This window comes from Rhineura floridana, chromosome 1 (assembly GCF_030035675.1).
Source record: "Rhineura floridana isolate rRhiFlo1 chromosome 1, rRhiFlo1.hap2, whole genome shotgun sequence".
Classification (NCBI taxonomy): Eukaryota; Metazoa; Chordata; class Lepidosauria; order Squamata; family Rhineuridae; genus Rhineura; species Rhineura floridana.
In genome coordinates, this window is record NC_084480.1 from 242,269,795 (window position 1) to 242,290,644 (window position 20,850).

At 40.7% G+C, this 20,850-nt stretch overlaps 1 protein-coding gene across 9 annotated transcripts in view; it reads left to right on the plus strand.

Moving 5' to 3' along the window:
* The window catches only part of DLGAP1 (DLG associated protein 1), a 554,365-nt gene that overhangs the window by 432,612 nt on the left and 100,903 nt on the right, over window positions 1-20,850 (plus strand). For all 9 annotated transcript variants that reach the window (XM_061596062.1, XM_061596071.1, XM_061596069.1 and 6 more), the window contains one exon: window positions 348-588. In XM_061596062.1, the coding sequence (XP_061452046.1) occupies window positions 348-588 (241 nt within the window). The remainder of the gene's footprint in view (window positions 1-347; window positions 589-20,850) is intronic.

A 20,850-nucleotide genomic window follows, 5' to 3' on the forward strand; every position in this document is an offset into this window, starting at 1 on the left:
ATAATTAAACTTTCAGCTGGTTCTTTGCTACTTTGGCTGGATCTTTTGTGCTTACTATAGGCAGATTCATCCTAATCTAGACTCTAAAGAATAAAAAATGCAAAACAGTTAGTCTGATACTAGGCGCTGTAGCATGTAAGTAGTCAGTTTATATCTGTGTATATTTTGAAAGCTTGCCTGATCCAAGAGGAACTGGTCTGCTAAAAGGTATCTTCTTACCTGTTTTGTGTTACTTTATAATGGGAATTTAAGTTTTTGTTTTCTCTTTTCCCCCTTTGGTATTAGATGGTCATGCAAGCTGGACTGCTCTATTGGATATAATTAAACTGCCTGCTCTTTGCCTGCAGGTGAGTGAGATGGAAGTAAATGGTCAGTTTGAATCAGTCTGCGAGTCTGTATTCAGTGAACTAGAATCTCAGGCAGTAGAGGCCCTGGATCTGCCAATGCCAGGCTGCTTTCGCATGAGGAGCCACAGCTATGTGAGAGCAATCGAAAAGGGCTGCTCCCAAGATGATGAATGCTTGTCGCTGAGGTCCTCGTCTCCCCCACGCACAACCACCACTGTGAGGACCATCCAAAGCAGCACCGGTAAGTAACTTATAAAATACATAAATAAATCACAAGTGGACTGAAATGAGGAACCATGTAACGCTGATTCCCAATGTGGCCCGTGAAGGTTGTTGGCAGCCTTCCACATTTTCCTTGGAACTCCCATTGCCTGCATACCCGTACCCAGAAACGCTTAAGATGTTTCTAGAATAGAAACACTTAAGAAGAAGGTCGCTTCTTGGGGAAGAGATGAGTCAGTCTGGGGAAGTGGAAAAAGAAGGATTAATGAGAGGGGGACTAAAGGGAGGGTATAAAGTTGTGAATGGGAGAAAGTGGAATGTGTATTCAAGAAATGTGAAACATTTATTCTTTACATAAAAAAAATTCTGTTCAGTAACAACTCATGAATACGCATTTACTCTTGGCAATTTCCTATCATTTTCATACCCTGTATTAAGATATGTTCTTTATTTTGTTGCCACACAAACTTGGTGCAGGTTTTCTGAATGCCACTTTGTCTATAGAGTACAGAAACTGTGGCTGTATGTGTACTGCTGTGTATTAAATGCCTGTCTCAGCTGGGTCAGATTGAATTTGAGATCATGATACAGGTGGAAATGTACAGTATATAGAAAATTTCACTTCAGCTAGCCCAACAATATATGGGATAAGTAACTGAATAGGGTGTGTGAGTGCAATATTAGTGCAATACCTTTCTGCTCATTTAGTTGTAAGGATGCATGAAGTATTCTTACTTGCATCAGTAAGTTCTAACTTTATACATGAGGGATTTGTTCGTTTGTATTCAGACTTTGTCTTTGCTCTTTGAACTTAAATACAAATGTGGGATTTAAAATAGTGCTTAGCTTCATCATTTAGTAATGTCACATCCTAGATGGATTGTAAGGAATGTGGTAAAGAATACACGCATAATCATAAGTCTTCTAATAACCTACACTCAGTGGTGTGTCTAGTATATGTTCCTGTTAATATTTGTCCATATTTTCTACACCCTGTTAATTTTACATAGGCTAACAAAAATATGCAGGGGCACATAAGAACCCTGATCCACTGTCTACTCTCCCCAGAGCTTATATCTCTCCCTACTTCTCCAGAATTCTCTTAAACCCCCATAGAGCAGGTGCAGGCCCTCCTGTGGCCAAATGATAACCTTAGCTGCTGAAAAACCATTTCCAAATAACTGGAACTCCACTTACTCCTGATAACAAATGTTTGGCCCAAATATGTAATTAATCCCTACTCCATTGTCCTCCAAGATTAGATGCTGGCATGGGAAGTAGCTATGCAATCCAACTGAACCACAGGAGTGATGCTAGTTTATAAGAGTGCTGTGATGTGGAGCCTTGATCATGCGGCAACATTTTTTTCAGCATCTGCCACAGTGCTAAAGTAATATATTTATTGAGCCTCTGGAGAGTTGCTACAGGATGTCTGCTTCTCTCCTGTCAGGACAACTTTTTTAGAAATAAGGAAAGGAAGTTTCTGTGTTTATGCACATTCTTGAATTGCTCTTTTGTACTGTAAGTGGAAGTGATTTGAGCACATTCATGAAGACAGATGTGCTTTAATACTCATGCTGTGGATTCCACCCACAGTATAATGACAAGAACATCTTGAGGATCAAAAGCAGGGGGAACTGTGCCTGAGAAGGAAGATTAGTTGAGAAGTGAGAAGCCATGCAAAATATTAACCCATGGGCAACAGTCCTAGGGTTGCTGGCGCCTTATCTGAAGATGTACCTTTAGATGTGCTGAAGCACAAAGAGATGATGTAGCTGCCATATTCCGATGCCTTGCTTTTCTAACAGTCATTGTGCCTTCCTTCTTCCTCACATACTTTGGCCCGCAAGACTCTAATTTTCCACCACAGCAGGTTAAGAAGGAGCCTGTTCAAAGGGACTGGTGAAAGTATGAGGCAGGAAAGATTGCAGTTGCAGTATCACTGTCTCAGATAATTTAAAAGATAGAAGCACCATTTCCAGACAAAGGACCTGACAGTCACAGTCAATCCTGTCCAAGTTTGGGAGTTAAGTTGCAGTTGATTATCTGTGCAAGAAATTTCAGACATTATCAAGATTTGTTAGATTCTATGGATGTTTTGCAACAATATATTTTCAGTTAAATACCTTTTTAATATCAAAATAAAAGAATGTCATAACGTTACTATGTACTATATCCATATCTTTAAGTAACAAAGATATCAATATCTTTAAGTAACTAAAATGTCTCCATTGTTGAAATTCAAAAGGAAATGTGTACGATGCCATTTGGGTCTGTGTAAAAGGCAGTTGTCACCCTAAACATTTGATGTTCTTCCAAAGCATTTGGAAAGAAGAGGATTATTGACTCATTACAATAGAAACATAATTGGAAATTTAAAATCATAGGCGCCTCTCTAGGCTACTGTGGGCAGGAAATGCCCATACTGAAATTGCTTAGAGCTTTATAGACTAAACTCATCATGTTGAACTTTGCTCAGAGGGAATAGGAAGTCAATGCAGTTGTTGAGAAATTAGCTTAATGCCTTCAGCTGCCTAGCACCACTTAGCAGGGTGGCAGCTGCAATTGGAACCAGATGTGATTGCTAAACAAGCTTTAAGTGCATCCCCATGTGGCTTACTGCAGTACTTCAAGCCAGAAGTGGCAAAGGTTCATAATGTCTACATCAGAAAGAAAGGGCAATTAGCCACAAATTCTGCTGCCTTTTCTCAACTGACAAAGAGCTTCATCACATACATGCAGGCTCAGTCATGTTGATTCATGTCTGCTTATTGCCGTCTCTACTGATTCTACCTTTATCTTCCTTCAATTAAGGGTCCTACCAACTTTTTGTTTTTTATGTGCTTTTAATATCGGCATTAACAAGGGGAAATCAATAGGTACAGTTCTTCCCATCACTGCATTTCCATGCAGTTAAATTTCTGGCTTTTAATGAGTTGTGACACAGGAGCCCTGCCAGGAACAAACTGGCAACTCTGTGTAATGCTCTAAGGAATTGTTTTCCAGGAGTGCAGGCAAAACTATAATACCAATCCTAGTGGCTCATCTGATATGTGTAGAAGTTAGCCTCTCATATGATATCCATTGCAGTGGGTTGAGTCTATGGGGTGTATGTGAAGTAAAATTGTTATTAAGCTCAACCATTCAGCAAGAGAACTTCTAACCAATCCTATGCCCATCTGTAGCTGTCCTACACATACTTCAGACTGACTTCAGTTGAATTCAGTAGGATTCCTATTTGAGCATTATCCTATAGGCAGCTTAGTACAAAGAGAAAAGACATTATTCCTAAAGATACCATCATCAAACCAGTTACTACTTTTTGTTCATTCTCTGGTGTGCCCTTCTTTTTGGCAGGGTGGGTGAAGTTTCTGTTCTGTTGGGTGTGGCTGCATTTGGCCTCTGTGCCTGAGGTTCCCCATCCCTGCTTCAAAAGATATTATGCAACAAAAACATTACTTTTCACTGGTTAGGTCACATATTCATCTATGGACCATCTCATTTTGACTAATCAAGTGTACGGACATACATATATGAGGTGTCTCTAAGTCACCACTCTGATAGAACTCGTTTTGGAAATAAATTTCCTTCTTCTAGAGATAATTCTTACAACCTATACTTTTTCAATTTCATCTTTCAGGGCATACTTTTAATTGTTGTCCTCTATTTTTCCAGTGTTCCTAAATGGAACACTCTGTTCAAGAGAAAAGTGTATCACTGGTTCACATAATAACATTCCATTTTCAGTGACTATTCTTAATGTCTTTCTTTGAATGGCTTTTGTTTCTTGTTTTGTTTTGTTTTGTTCCTTTATAATTATAACCACAGACAGGAAAGGCATTCAGTTCTGTAGAATTAGCAGTGGATAACCCAAAGCCAGTTTTATGCAGAATGAGGAGTCAGAGCTTTTGAGGGCCAGAGAGTGATGAAACAGCTTGGGTGTGGTCCACAATTAAGTTGTACTAGGGGCTGCACCCCTGCTTGTTCTTCTCACAAACTCCCCACCACTCCCACCATGGTAACCCCTAGAGCTTCCCCTTCCCAGCCCATGCAACTACTAAGCTTTCCCCCTTCCCAACTCCATTTATGAAGCCACTTTTCTCTTCTGTAACTCCACTTTGCACCTGTTTTCACTTTCATACCCATGTCCATGCCTCTTCCTCCTCCTCCTTTTCTGCAACCACCACTTGTACACAGACTACCCACGTTGTAAGCTCTTCCACCTGCCACACATTGCAACTGCTAAGCACCCTTTTCACCTTCTGCCCAATTATGAAACCACTTCTATTCTTCACCTCCTTTATGCCCCTGTTTTCATCTTCACCCCCATGCCCTTGCCTCCTACTTCCTCCTTTTTTGCAACCCCCCTTGCCCCTCACCTTCATCCCTTTTTCTTCCCTCCTTTTTTCAATTCCCCCTTGCACACAGACCATCCCATTTCCATGCCTCCTCCCGCACTTATTCTACAGCGCCCTTTGCACAACATCCAATTTTAAACAATAGAAGTATGAGTAAAGCAGGGATGGAGGAACATGAGAGGGGGAAACGTTGGTTTAAATAACGAGCGGTTTGAGTAAAGCAGGGATGGAGGAACATGAGAGAGGGAAACGTTGGTTTAAATAACGAGCAGTTTGAGTAAAGCAGGGATGGAGGAACAGTGAGGGGGTAACGTTAGTTTTAAGCAAAAGAGGGCTTTGAGTAAAGCAGGGATGAAGGAAAAGTGTTGGCTTTAACCAACAAGAGAGGCTTGAATACAGCAAGACAGGAGTTGGGAAAGACTATGTTGAACCCATGTTAACTGTTTAATGTTAGCTTCTGTGTTGTACCCATCTCTGCTATTTCTCCTTGTTAAAACTTTCTTTAAAAAAACCCAACCCTCAGTGTTCCTTCTTTCCCAGGCTATTCAAACCTCTCCTGTTGTTTTAAACCACAATTTTCTCTTCTTACTGTCCCTCTCTGTCCTCATTATTTCACCTGGGCAGGAGAGGACCTCAGTTTTGTTAGAATATGCACATACACAGTTTGGAGGCCACATTCCCACTTTGTTCCTCTCCCTCTGTGTTTCCATGAAGATAAAGCTGCCCCTCCACCACAATGACATTCTTAGGCAAATATAGCATAGCACGTTTAAAAACTTACTAGCACTTCAGTAGTGGATGACGTAATTTCAAAATGTCCATAGCTTAATGCCTGTAAAAAAAATTTCCTCAGACTGATAAGTATAGTCTACCAATAAACAGTTTGTAAAAGTGTGAAGATTTGCTATGGTAATTGCCAGAAGCATTCTACAAATTTGGTGTACATCTAGTATACCACGGGACACCCTCCCCAACCCAGGCAATCTAACCTAGCAGAGCTCATATCTCCCTCACTTGAAGAATCACTAGTCTCCCTTTTGCCTACTTTCCACACTCTTTTCAGGACCTTGAGTCTGTATCAGGATCTTTGCTTGGTCATGTTGGGGTAGCTATTGATCTTCTCTGAGCTGACATTGCTCCTTCCCTTCCCTAACAAGGATTATTCCAGCTCTTGCCTTCCTTTGTTACCCATCTCATCCTGCCTTCCCAAAGAAATCCTCACACTGTAATGGGGAATAGTCTGCAATCCTCCCCATGGTCTTGCCACCACTGGAACATTAGGAGGACAATGGGGAGAGATCTCAGCAGTTCAGTTTTCTGCTGACTCCTTCCCCTGTCATTGCTGTCACTCAGCAGTGGGCTGGAGGTATAATGGAGTATGGAAGTGGGGAGGAGGATGGCCAGCAAAACAATGACCGGCAGACACTGGCAGCAGTCCTAATATACAAGAGGGAGAAATATCTGGATCTCTGAAAGCGGCCTTAGAATGTTGTGGAGAACAGGCCTCCTGATAAGATGGTATCTGCAGGAGGCCCTCACCTGCAGAGCACAGTGATTGACTGGGTATATAAGGAATAAGACTATCTCTAAGGTATTCTGGTCCCAAGCTGTATATGGTTTGTACACCAAAACTAGAACCTTGAACTTGGCCCGGTAGCAAATGGGCAGCCAGTGCAATTCTTTCAGCAGCGGGGTGACATGTTGGTGATACCCAGTGAGTAGTCTCGCCGCTGCATTTTGCACCAGCTGCAGCTTCTGGACCAACCTCAAGGGCAACCCCACATAGAGCACATTACAGTAATCCAGCCTGGAGGTTACCAGTACATGGACAACAGTGGTCAGGCTATTCCGGTCCAGAAATGGCCGCAGCTGTCTTACCAGCTGAAGCTGGTGAAAGGCACTCCTAGCTCCTGAGGTGACCTGGCCCTCTAGTGATAAAGATGTATCCAGGAGCACCCCCAGACTACAAACCTGCTCTTTCAGAGGGAGTATGACTCTATTCAAAGCAGGCAACTGACCAATTATCTGAACTCACGAACCACCAACCCACAGTACCTCCATCTTGTTAGGATTCAGACTCAGTTTATCGGCCCACCACCAAGTCCAGGCAGGGGTCCAGGGCTTGCACGGCCTCTCCTGATTCAGATAGAGCTGGGTATCATCAGCATACTGCAGACACCTCACCCCAAATTTCCTGGTGACCGCTCCCAAGGGCTTCATATAGATGTTAAACAGCATGGGGGACAGGATGGTACCCTGAGGCACCCCACAGCACAACTGCCAGGGGACCAAAAGACAAACACCCAATATTATTCTCTGAAAATGACTGCGGAGATATGATCGGAACCACTCTGAAACAGTGCCTCCAATACCCATCTCATCAAGTCAGCCCAGAAGGATACCATGGTCAATGGTATCAGAAGCCTCTGAGAGAGTAACAGGGTCGCGCTTCCCCTGTCCTTCACCCAATAAATGTCATCCATCCAATTCAGTCCCATAACCAGGCCTGAACCTAGACTGGAATGGGTCAAGATAATCTGTTTCATTGAAGAGTACTTGCAATTGCTGTGCCACAACCCTCTCAATCACCTTCCCTAGGAAGGGGGTATTTGCAACTGGTCGGTAATTGTCGCAAACCAATGGGACCAGGGTGGGCTTTTTCAGGAGTGGTCAGATCACCTCCTCTTTCAAGGCACGTGGAACCACTCCCTCCTGCAATGATGCATTGACCATACCCTGGATCCACTCGGTCAACCCCCCTCAGCAAGCTTTAATAAACCAAGAAGGGCAAGGGTCTAGAGGATACATTGCTAGCAACATTGTTGCAAGCACCTTGTCTGCATCGTCAGGCCGCATCAACTGAAACTGTTCCAAGAAGTTGCAGCAGATGTTGCACTGGACACCTCACTGGGGACTACAGTAGATGTGAATGGGGCATCAAGGTTGCTATGGAGGTGAGTGACTTTACCCTCAAAGTGCCTGCAAACAATTCACAGTGGGCCTCCAAAGTCTAAAACTCCATTTCCTGGAATTGATGTCAACAGACCCTTGACAATATGGAAAAGCTCCACTGGACAGCTACTTGAGCATGCGATGATGACAGAGAAGTGGGCCTTCCTCGCCTCCCTCACCACCACACAGTAGGCACAGTTATGATGTTTTACTTGTGCCCAATCAGCCTCACAGCACATCTTTCATCACTTGCACTCAAGCCATCATCCAGTCTGTTTCATTGCCCTTAGCTAACTGGTGCACCAAGGTGCAGACAGGGCTCCACGATGCCAGAGAGGGCTCTCGGGGGCAACTGTGTCAAGAACCTGACACACCTCGCTGTTCCACAGTGTGACAAGGGCTTCAACAGGGTCACCTGCTCTATCTACTGGGAACTTCCCCAGGGCATTCAGGAATCCAGTGGATTCCATTATTTTCCGGGGCCAGACCATCTTAATCTGTCTACCACCCCTAAAGATTAGAGCCGTAAGTCTAACTTTCAACAGGAAGTGGTCTGACTGTGACAATGGGGTGACATCCCCCCATCTCCCAACCACCCCTTTCTCCATCTGAAGCAAAAACCAAGTTGGAGGTGTGCCCTGCCCTATGCGTCAGGCTGGTGACAACTTGAGACAGCCCCATGGTCGTCATGGAGGCCATGAAGTCCCGAGCTGGAACACTAGAGGCAGCCTCAACATGGACATTGAAATCACTCAGGACTGTTGTTCTGGGCTCCTCCAATACCCCAGCTGAGATGGCCTTCACCAGCCCAGTTGGGTAGCAGAGTGGACGATACACCAGCAGCAACCCTAGTTTACTGTCCCCTTGGCGCAACACTAGGTGCAGGCCCACTAATGGTACTTGTGCATGTGCCAGTTCTGATCTGCTGTTACACTGCACTCTCAGGTGTGTGTGTGTGTACACTAGGTAGGATAACTTCACTGTGGTATTCCTCTTGTTGTGTGTTGATTGGCATCCTGCCATGCATGGGTAATTTTGAGGGGAGGTTAGTGTGATTGGTGAATAACAGCAGAGAGAGGGATGCTCTTTTAGTATCTGTTGGCACTGTTGAATTAGTTTTTATTTCTAATGGTGTTGTTGAGCTTGGTACTGAGAGTGCACAAGATTATGACTATGTTATGCTGGTGTCAGCTTTAGCGTGACAGCCTCTTGGCCTCAGTGGGACCACAGGATCAGCCTATAAATATGTTTGAATATCTCTAGAATTTGCAAATAAGATTTTTAACTGAAATAAAAATGTGGTGAACATTTTAATAAATAGGTTTGATACACTCACAACTTCTGTGATGCTTTCCTACTTAACAAGGCATTTGAAGTTATCACCCAATCAGTAATTCCCAATTTAGAGTTCCCATGTTACATATTTATTTACCTGATACAGTACATACTATAGATTTTTAGACCTCTTAAATATATCCCAGTGAGATTTTCTGGGCTATTGGGTACATGCATTATTAAGCAGTTCTCAGAGCAAACATTTTCATTTGATATTGTTAAGCTATAAAAGAAAAAACCCGGAGGGAAACCTTCAACAACAACAAATGCTTTTCTTCCAAATCCCAGAAATGATAAATGTGTCCCCACTCTCCTGCCTTGAAATTGCAACATGGTACACTAGTACCATTTTGAAGCTGTTTCAGATTCCTGCAATAAAGACATAATAAGGCAGTGGGTTTTTTTTTAATAATGCAGTGAGGAAATTCTCTCAAGTTATTGCTTATGCAATAAAATTTAGCATTATTATTTAAGATGGAACTATGCCTAGTTAAAGTCATAACAGGCAATGTTTGTTGTAAGCTATAGATTTAATTTTGATCACCAGCTCATCTGATTTGTGCAGAAGTTAACCTCTCATATGATATCCATTGCAGTGGGTTGAGTCCATGGGGTGTATGTGAAGTAAAATTGTTATTAAGCTCAACCATTCAGCAAGAGAACTTCTTACCAATCCTATGCCCATCTGTAGCTGTCCTACACATACTTCAGACTGACTTCAGTTGAATTCAGTAGGATTCCCTTCTGTTTGAGCATTATCCTATAGGCAGTTTAGTACAAAGAGAAAAGACATTTATCCTAAAGATACCATCATCAAACCAGTTACTACTTTTTGTTCATTCTCTGGTGTGCCCTTCTTTTTGGCAGGGTGGGTGAAGTTTCTGTTCTGTTGGGTTTTTCTGGTTGATTTTGTTTTTAGCAAATTATGCTGTTTTAGAGAATGTATTGAGTGTTCTTAACTACCAGCTGTACCGGCTTGGAACATAATTTGCTTGCACCTGGTGTTACAAAGGCATTCCACTCTTCCCTTTAGCTGCAGGTGGTTTTAGAATGGCAAAGGAATATATCAGACAAACAGAGCCTATATAGGCCACCTTCTGATATCTTTCTCATCTAAATATCAATTGTGGCTCTTACGCTAATGAAAACTGAAATCTCAAAGACAAGCTGTAAGCTGTCGTTTGTTTCTGTGTCAGCAAAATTCTTGGAGCTTTGCTTTACTATAGCTTTGTGCCACTTCTTAAAATCTCTGTGTTCTCAAAATCCTGTCACTAAAAAAGAAGATTCCTTGTGCCACATTTGTCCCTTCTCTTTGCTTCAGACACACTTTATTCTGGATAACACAGGATAATTTTTGACTATGGAGCATTTATTTATTTATTTAAAAGATGTAATATACTGTTTAATCATTAGCTTTTCCAAGTGGTGCACGTAAAAATAAACCATACAAAAATTAAAACAGTAAAAATGTATCATAAAACCAAACACTACTTTAGAATGCCTGCTGGAACAAGAAAGACTTAGTTATATACTTGAAGTTTAGCAAGCAAGGTGCCTGGTCTAATCTCAGTTGATAGGGAGTTCTATAGGCTTGGACCCATTACAAGGAATGCACAGCAATGAATGCACACGGGGGGCTGCCAGCCAAGATTCCCCTTTCATAAGCGAATGGCTGAACTACCTGCTCTTCATTTGTCTCAAGATTAATGCCTTCCCTATCTCATAACGAGCCTTGTGAAGGACAAGATATGTGCTGTGCACCAATACTATGCTAATCAAAAGGCTGCAGAAAGCAGCAAGTACACAAAGTTGGCTAGTTCCAGCCTCACTATGGTCAAGTACAGATGAGAGCTAAAGGTAATCGTCTGGTTTAATCTAACCCTACATCAGCCACTCTTATACCCCCAGTGATGTCTTCAGGACCACAACAGGACCATATCCCTCCTCTAAACCCCCAGTGAGTTTCTATGCCAACCCTGCCTGCCTCCCCATCACTCTTCTTTCCCACTTATCTTTATTTCCGCTGTGACAGTGGAGGATGAAGGCAGATAAGGAAGTGTCTGCACCATGTAGACAGCATGCCAAACACCCTGGGCACTGGGAAATCATCAGTAGCTCGGTTGTCACAAAGGTTGTCATCCTCTTTAACCATTGCAGCAATAAAGATTAGTGGGAGTTGGCAAATGAGGGAAGTGGGGGTGGAATGGAAGGAAACTGGGAAGGCAGTCTTATGTTCTCTTTTGGCTCAGATTTCAGTCTTAAACCAGAGAAGAACTTTTGGGTCTTGTCATGAGCACTGTAAGCCCACGAGCATTCTTATCACCAGGCCAGGAAACATGCAATTCAGCAGCATTGCCAGCCTAGCCAAAGAGACTTTGCTGGTTGTCTAGTCCGTGAGATCTATAAGCAGAGTAGAGGCCAACACAGAGACTTCTCTGTTCACAATTCTCTGGTCTTGACTAATTTTCAATATAAAATAATTGTCCAAAGGGCTTATTCAAAACATTAACATAATTATAGGGCTTATTCAAAACGATGACATAGTTATTCTGTTTTTAGTGTTGTTTAACTGAGTTTATAGCCACCTATTCAAGCACTGCATAATACTTCTGAAGAAACTTTAGCGTTGTCCTTACTCAAAATAATTTTAATCTATTAGAGAACCTTCAACTCAAGCCACTGCTCTGAGAGACCCACGTTCACAGAAATGGCCCCTAAGCACTTCTTTTTCTTGAAGTTTCTGTTAACTGAATGTTTTTCATTCAGTGTAATGTCATCCGTTTGTGTGCATTAAAGGGGAAAGCTAGGATAAATAGTTTGAAGTGAAAACATGCTGCCTTTGAGGAGTATTGAACCGCAGCCTATCACTTCAATAAATTATCACTTCAATAAATTATTCTTAAAATTTCAGGTTGAATTTTAATTTGCTAAAACCACGGAGGAAATTATATATTTCCACTAAATCTGCATCATTTTGGTCAGTGGGGAAAACACATAATATCCTTAATTCATCATCTCCTCCTTTTGTTGTTAATCCTGAAGGGTTGTATGTGATTGGCACAGACTTCAGCTGCAAAATCACAACTAATTCCTATCAGATTGAGCTAGAGAGGGTCAGTTATCCTTGGTATTGGGAGTTTCTTATTTCTCTTTCTCTAATTGCATTTTGCACTACATAAAGCTTTGCCAGTAATCTGACTGGCATAGTTCCAAGATTTGATTGGCTTTATACTGAAATGGTTACTGAACAAGATATGACGAATGCAGAGTAAATAAAGTTGCCTTCCTTCAACTTTTAGATTAGAGAATGTTGAGACGGAGATAGTCATCTGATATCAGCGTCATCTAGCCTCTCAAATGGAAAATGGCACAACACTGTAATTGCATAGAACTGCTAAAGTGGATTTGTCACTTATCTTTTGAATGGCCAGAGGCAGCACCCTCTTCACAAGTCAACTCAGTATTCTTCTCAACTCAGTATTAAATCCCAAATGCAGAATTAGCACACACCACATTATGTTTAAAAATAAATAATAGCTGTCTAGCATGAAATAATTGGAGCAGTCTATTTAATAATTACACGTAGGTAGTCTTGCCCCACTTATAAATTTGGAGGGCAGAGTGTGGATGCTTCTACATATACAAATAGGCCACAAGGGCTTCAAAGGACTCAAGTGTCCATGCAGTCTACTTCATCTCTGTGTAAGGCAGCCTTTCTCAACTAGTGGGCCATTAGATGTTGTTGAACCACAACTCCCATCAGCCTCAGCCAGCATTGCCAATGGTCAGGGAAGATGGGAATTGTGGTCCAACAACATCTGGTGGCCCACTAGTTGGGAAAGGCTGGTGTAAGGACTGACTCTCTCTCTCACACACACAACCTTTTTGGGGCAGTGGAGACATTTGGAATTTTAAGAAAGTGTCATGGACACCAGTGACAAAATTGCTCCTGTGGGGACATGACTTTACACAAATTGACTATCCCATCTAAAATAACAGAAAAAGAAATAGGACTACAAAATGGTGCTGGCATGTCTCCCTCATCAGCTGATACATCAATGGGGGAGAGGCGCTAAACATCAGCCACTGCCGTGCTTGCTTATAGAGAGAAACTCTTTGTTACCCCTCCTCTGTTCAGAATGGATGAGACGGTAGGTGTCCAATCCTGGCATCCAATGAAATGTGAGTATGTTAAAGGATGTGTGTTCACTGTAGGAGAAGCCAAGCTAGTGTGAACAGGAACTCAGCAGGAAGAGCAAAGAGTCTCTTGTACATTGTGGATTTTTTAGGAGATATTTGCTGAGACCTTTTGCAGGTGCCAGTGGGTACACTGATGCCTGTGCGCGCCGTGCTGGCAACCTTATAAAATAGCTTTAAAAGTAAAGTAAAATTTAAGGGAAGGTGGGTGTTCGCTTTATTCCATAGACAACAGAAAGTCTTGTGGCATCTTAAAGACTAACAAAAGTATTATAAACTTTAGTAGACTACAGCCCACTTTATAAGATCTTTAAACACTGGGTGAGATCCAACTAAATCATACTCTCACTAGTCTTACTGAAATTAATGAACTTCTCCATTGATTTCAATGCATCTACTCAATGTATGACTAATATTGGATGTTACCCAGTATCTGCATTTCAAAAATTTCCATTGATTCTGAATTGCAATAATATAAAAAAAATCATTAAGCAGTTTAAAAATATTGAGCTAACAAATACATTAATGTTGATACTTCTTCATTTCAAATTGGCTTTTCAAAATATTGCTTTTTATTTATGTGATACACTTTCTAAAGGCAATAGTTTTCCCATAGCAACATACCCTATGTGATAAAATCAGTTTAAAACATTAAAAAAATACAACAGGAATGAGCAGAAACCATAAAATCATACTTTTGTTTCTTTTGGAAATAAAGCTCTTCTTCGGTGTTGTGCAATATTGAGGGTGATGCTTGGAATGAAATATTTCTTTACTGTGAAATAATATTTTGACAGTCTCTAGTCTATACCAATGAGAAGGCTTTAAGGAAAAATGAAAACACTTCAGCTGAATTTGAAAGGAACAGTCCACTTCTGCTGCTGTAAAGGATTTGATGCTGAAATAAAGAGACTTGAGATTATCCTTTTGAAGTGAATAGTATTACTTACATTGTTCTGGAACTATGAACAGCTATGTAGATCTGTAAATTTAAAACAAATTTAACCAAACATTGGTGCTTCTAACTGTATTGGAAAAGTGGCACTAAATGCAATCATAGTAATAACTATCTCATTTGCTCAGAAAAGAGTAGTGGAACATGAACACTAAGTAAATGTAGTGGGTTTTTTTTAAAAAAAATTCTACTATTCATAAAAAAACAAAGCAGTTTACGACATATATAAATACACGATAAAACCATATACAAATATAAAATCAGAAATCCTTAAATATTGCAGAAAGATATCTTCTCAATTGCCCGCATAAGCAGTGACACAGAAAAGTTTTCAGCAGGTGTTTAAAAGTCAGAATAGAAAGTGCCTGCTGAACCTCAGTGGCACGGAGTGCCTTCTACCAACTTTGGTTGGTGGCCCAGCTACGCCCCTATCTGGACAGGGATAACCTGGCTTCAGTTGTCCATGCTCTGGTAACCTCCAAGTTAGATTACTGCAATGCACTCTACATAGGGCTGCCTTTGAAGATGGTTCGGAAACTGCAGCTTGTGCAAAATGCAGCGGCCAGATTGGTAACAGAGACCAGACAGTTCGAACATATAAAACCGATTGTGGCCCGCTTGCATTGGCTGCCTGTATGTTTCCAAGCTCGATTCAAAATATTGGTTTTAACCTATAAAGCCTTACATGGCTTGGGACCACAATACCTGATGGAACGCCGCTCCCAACACGAACCCACGCATACATGATGCTCAAAATCCAAGGCCCTCCTCTGGGTGCCTACTCCGAGGGAAGCTGTGCTTTCCCAGTGGTGGCCCCCAAATTATGGACTGATCTCCCTGACGAGGTGCTCCTGTTATCTTTTCGGCGCCAGGTCAAGACTTTCCTCTTCTCCCAGGCATTTTAGGATATGTTTTTTAAAAAATTTTTTAGTGTTTTTAAATTTGTATATTTGTATATTTGTTTTTAATGTTTTTAATTGTTGTAAACCGCCCAGAGAGCTTTGGCTGTGGGGCGGTATACAAATGTAATAATAATAATAATAACCTCTGCTGGCAGAACATTCCAGACGATTGGGCTGATGACACTAAAGGTTCAATTTCTTGCTGTTGTCAAATGAGCCTTGTCATTTTGGGATGATCTCAGTGATTGAGGTGGGATATAAGAGTTCAGGCACCTTGGACCTAGGTTGTTCAGGGCTTTGTAAATTAATACAAGGACCTTGAACCTGGCTCTGTAGTGGATGGGCAGTCAGTGCAGATGTTTTAACAGTGGTGCCCCATTAGCAGTCTGGCTGCTGCATTCTGCACCAGCTGGAGCTTCCGAACCAGCCTTGAGGTTGTCAGTGCATGGACTATAGCGGTCAAGCTGTCTCTGTCCAGGAATTGCGGTAGCTGACGAACCAGAGAAGGCTAGTAAAAGTCAGTTCTAGCCACAGAGGACATGAGCTTCTAGTAACAGAGATGTTTCCAGGAGTACCCCCAAGCTACACACCTGCTGCTTCAGAGGGAGTGTGACCCCATCCAGAACAGGAAACTTGCCTATCCCATACATGGGAACCACCCGCCCAAAGAGCCTCCATCTTCCCAGGATTCAAGCATAGTTTATTGGCCACATCCAATCCACTACAGCATTCAGACACCAATCCAGAGCATTCACAGCCTCTCCTGATTCAGATATTAGGGAGAAACAGAGCTGCATGTCATTCGCATATTGAACACACCTTGCTCCCAAACTCCTAATGACTGCTTCCAGTGGCTTCATATATATGTTAAATAGGACTGGGGGGGAAATAGTCCTGCAAAACGCCATAGTACAAGTGCCAGGAGACCAAGGAATACACCCCCAGAAAATTGGTCTGTAACTGTTCATAGATACTTTGGGAAACTTTAATCCAATCCTAAACATGTTTGCTCTGAAGCAAATCCTGTTTCTTTTAATGACACTTACGTACATTTAAGCATTTGTAGGCTTGCAGCCTGACCATATGATTTTATTTTTATTTATTTATTTATTTATTATTTTATTTATACCCCGCCCTTCCTTCCAGCAGGAGCCTAGGGCGGCATGATCCTTGCCACCAGCAATACAGTTCAAAGACTTTAAATAAATAAATATTCAAAATCTCCTTTCTTGTCATTTCAGTCCATTAGTTTAGGTCCTACCCCCTGTGGCAACACAGAAAAAAATGTTCCATCATCTATGTGACAGCCTTTCAAATATTTGATGATGAGTGACATGTTGCCTCTCATTCACTTGTTCTCTGGGCTGAACATACCAAACTATTTCAACCTTTCCTCATAGGACTTGTTCTCCACGATCTTTGTCACTTTGTTCCACTTTGTTGATACCCTACTAAAACTATAGTGCCAGAATTGGACACAGTGGTCCAGGTAAGGTCTGAACAAAGCAGAACAGAGTTGTACCATTATTTCTCGTGATTTGTACACCTCTCTCTTTGTACTCATGGAAAATGGTAAATTCCCTTAGATGGATGGCACAGATATTAAGATAAATGTGATAAAACAAGTAATATGGTATGTTTCTGGATAAGCTACCCAGGTTAGATGTGGGAGGCACCACTTGGTGTTGTTTCTGCTCCTACTTGGATGGTTATGCTCAAAAGGTGATGCTGGATGATTACTGATCAGCCCCTTGGCAATCATGTTTTGGGATTTTGCAGGGTTCCACTCTGCTTAACAACTACATGAAACCACTGGGAGGCATCATTCAGAGATTTGGTCAGTGGTGCCACCAGTATGTAGATGACACCCAGCTTTATCTCTCTCTTTTATCAGATGTAGGTGAGGCAATTGTCCTGAATCGGTGCTTCAGCATGGTAATGGACCGGTTAAGGGCAAACAAACTGAAACTCAGTCCAGATAAGATGGAATGCACTGTTGGTGAGTGGTTTATCTGCCTGAGTGAATGATGTTCAACCTGTTATAGACAGGATCGTGCTCTCCCTAAAGGAACAGGTCGGCAGCCTGGGGGTGGGGGCTTATTTATTCAACACTGTCATTACAGGCTCAAGTGAACTCTGTGGCTTGAAGAACCTTTCATCCACTTCAGCTGATATACCAGCTGCGACCTTACAAGGGTGGAGACAGTGGGCCACAGTTATCTATCCTTCACTAACCTCTCATTTAGACTGTTGTACACGGGGCTGCTTTTTAAAATGGTTTAGAAGCAGCAGTTGCTCCAGAATAGAGACAGGACTGGACATTTTGACCATATTATGCCTGTTCTTTGTCAGCTATATTAGCTTATAGTCAGCTTCTGGGCCCAATTTAAAGTGCTAGTTTTAACCTTTAAAGTCCTAAATAGCTCAAGTCAAGGTTACCTTGAGTCTAGGTTATATTTCCCCTATGTACCTTCCCAGACCTTAAGATCTTCTTCAGAGGTGCTGCTCCATGTGCCCTTGCCAAATGACGTGAGCATGTAACCACTAGGGAATGGCCTTGGCAGAGAGGTGCATCAGGTGTAAATGTAAGAAATAAACATAAACAAACATGGGTAAAGCCCTTAGCTACTATGTTCTACAGTATTTATTTATTTATTTATTTGATTTCTTAGCCATCCTTTACCATAAGCTCCCAGGGCAGGTTGTCAAAAAGCACCTAAAGCTCATGAAAACAGCTGTAAAATCATAAATGAAACACAGCATTGTTTTAATATGGTTCTATCATGCTTTTTCAAAGAAAAAATGGCTAATAGATAGGGCACATGATAGTGCTTTTCTCTATTTACAGGTATTTCTAATCAGTGTAATATAAAGGGAAATCCTGATCTGAGTGACCTTTGGCCAGTAACTGTCTCTCAGCCTAACTTATTGTATAAGGTGGTTATGAGGACAAAGGGTGGGATCATCTAAACCACCCTGAATTTCCTTGAGGAAGGAAATGTGTAATAAAGTACTACAAAAGTTCTAATCACATTTGACACTGGATGAATTAGAGGTTTTTGAAATATAACATGATAAGTGATTTATAGGAGACATATTGTGAAATGGAAACTGCCTACAAACAGGCGAAGGCTATGACCTAAACTAAAATAGAATGTGCCAGTAAAAAAAACATGAACAAATGTTATTCCTTTGTCAAATTAATATAAATATTAATTCCAAGCATCTGGGCTCTCTCACTGGCACCTTGACAATAAAAAAGCTGAATAGAAAGGTTATGCTAGTTCGCTTTTTTAGCTCAGCTATATAATCTTTTGTGTTCGTGCTCAAGGATGGAAACTATTAGAGAGAGTCAATAGTAGTACATTCTCTGTGTAAGAAGTTAGCAGGTGTATAACTGGTTCTTCAGTTGACAAACTAAAATTTAATGTTGTACAGTAGAGATTGAAGGGCGTAGAGGCAACCAACGTCACAAATGTATGCTCAGAGGTATTGAGTAGTGAAAATAGTATAAAGTTGAAGTATAGTTCAACTGAAAAGTGAAAGTATAAATAATTATATTCCATCTTAGAAATCAGAGGGCACTTGCAGACTTTTGAACTAGCCAGAGACTGTGAGCTCACTAGTTGCCCATAGCAAAGTTTTTCCATTGGCCACACCTGGAAGGCAATGGGCTGATCTGCTGATCAGTTGTGAAATCTGTTTGAAACGGAATGTTTTTTTTTTACAATAATTTTTATTCAAATTTTCATAAAACATACAAAACAAAATCATAAAACATTCAAAGACAAAAAACAAAACAAAACAAAAATGATTAAACAAAAAAATAAAATATTGACTTCCCATTTGTCGCAGATCAAATCAGTTGTAGGTCTACAATATATAACAATCCTGTCTCTTAAATTATATTATAAAATCACTTTCCTCCAGTAGTTATCTTAATTAATCATCGAATCTCATAAACATTACTTTATTCTTTCCACAAAAAGTCAAAGAGAGGTTTCAATTCTTTAAGAAATATATCTATCAATTTTTCTCCAAATAAACATGTCGATTAATCCATCTCGTTAATAATAATAATAATCTTATTGTCATAACCATAGTCCAAATAAACATATCGATTAATCCATCTCATCAAAATCTGTTAGGTCCAATAATTTCAATAGCCATTATTCCATTATCCATATTAATTCCATCTTCCATCTTCAATAGTCCTGTTAAGTCCAGTAATTTCAGTGTCCAATCTTCCATTATCAGTATTCCATAATAATCTTGCTGTCATAGCCATAGTCATATAATAAGAGTCTGATGGGAATTTCCTCTATCCCAAATATTTTCTTGCCATCCATTCTGAATAAGTTGCTGAAATATTGTTGTAAAGTCATATCTGTGTTCTTCTTTTTTACAAAATGCACTGGCTCATCTCTTGAGAGTTTTTCCATTGTCACATGGCTGCAGTTAATTCCATAGATTTTCTCTATATCAAGCTCCATCACGTCATTCCAGTCCAGAAGATTATCCAAGCCATTGATAACTTTATCTCTAATATCTTCATTAATTTCTTCAGAGATAACGTTAAATTCCAAACAGTAGATTTTATTTCTAATATCCATAAACTCCAGATCTTTTTCCAATTCCACATTTGTTCCAATCTCCAGGGCTTGTATCTTTCCTTTATTTTTTCTTTTCTCATCTCTGATCTCATTCTCCTCTCTCACAGGATCCCCTATTTCTTTAAGCTCCTGCGTCATTTTGCTCAGTTCAATTTTCAGCTCCTTACTGCCCTGTCGCAGGGTTTGTTTCGTTATCTCAATCTCATCCATTATTTTCTGAAACATAATTACTTCCAGATTCTCAGCCACTTTCTTGATTGCCATTTTTAAAACCACGAAAACAAAACAAAACAAAAATAAAGAAGAACCACTTCTTATTTCAGCAACAATTGGGTTAATATTCCAGGCTTGATGACATCACAGTATAAACAGAGCAGCCTGCCTTATCTCTCTATGTTCAAGAACACAAGACAAATTTAGTTCCCAGCATCAAAACAGTTAGTGGCGTCGTGAAGAAGCAGATTCGTCAAAATAAAATAGACCAAAAAGAGAATAGTCCCAGACAATATAATGTTCCTCGGAATAGAAATCCCTCTTCTGTTTATATCTTTAGAATGCACTTCCAGGACAGCTTTTTGCAATAGAAACAGAGATAAGCTGTTAATTTCGTGAATAACAGAGAAGAGTTATAGCTCACCCAGAAGTTCTTTAAAGCTGATTCATTTGACAAATCTCTTTTTGCTGCAACAATTTAAACCAAGTAAAAAAAAGAATAGAAAGAAGGGTGCTTGCCTGTTAGTCCGTTTTCTCTTTGAAGAAAAGATAAACGTATCGCATTAATCAGATAGAGCTTGTTCGGAAGTCCGTCCGGCATTGCTGGCTGGACCTTTTCTCATAAATTAATGAAATCCAGTCCTCCCAACAAAAACAGGCTTTTGAGGTTGATCTCTACGTTTCTCCCTGCCCGGGAGAAATTTCATCAGTCAAAAAAAAAATGTTCTGACTGATTTATATCTGAATAAGCTTCTT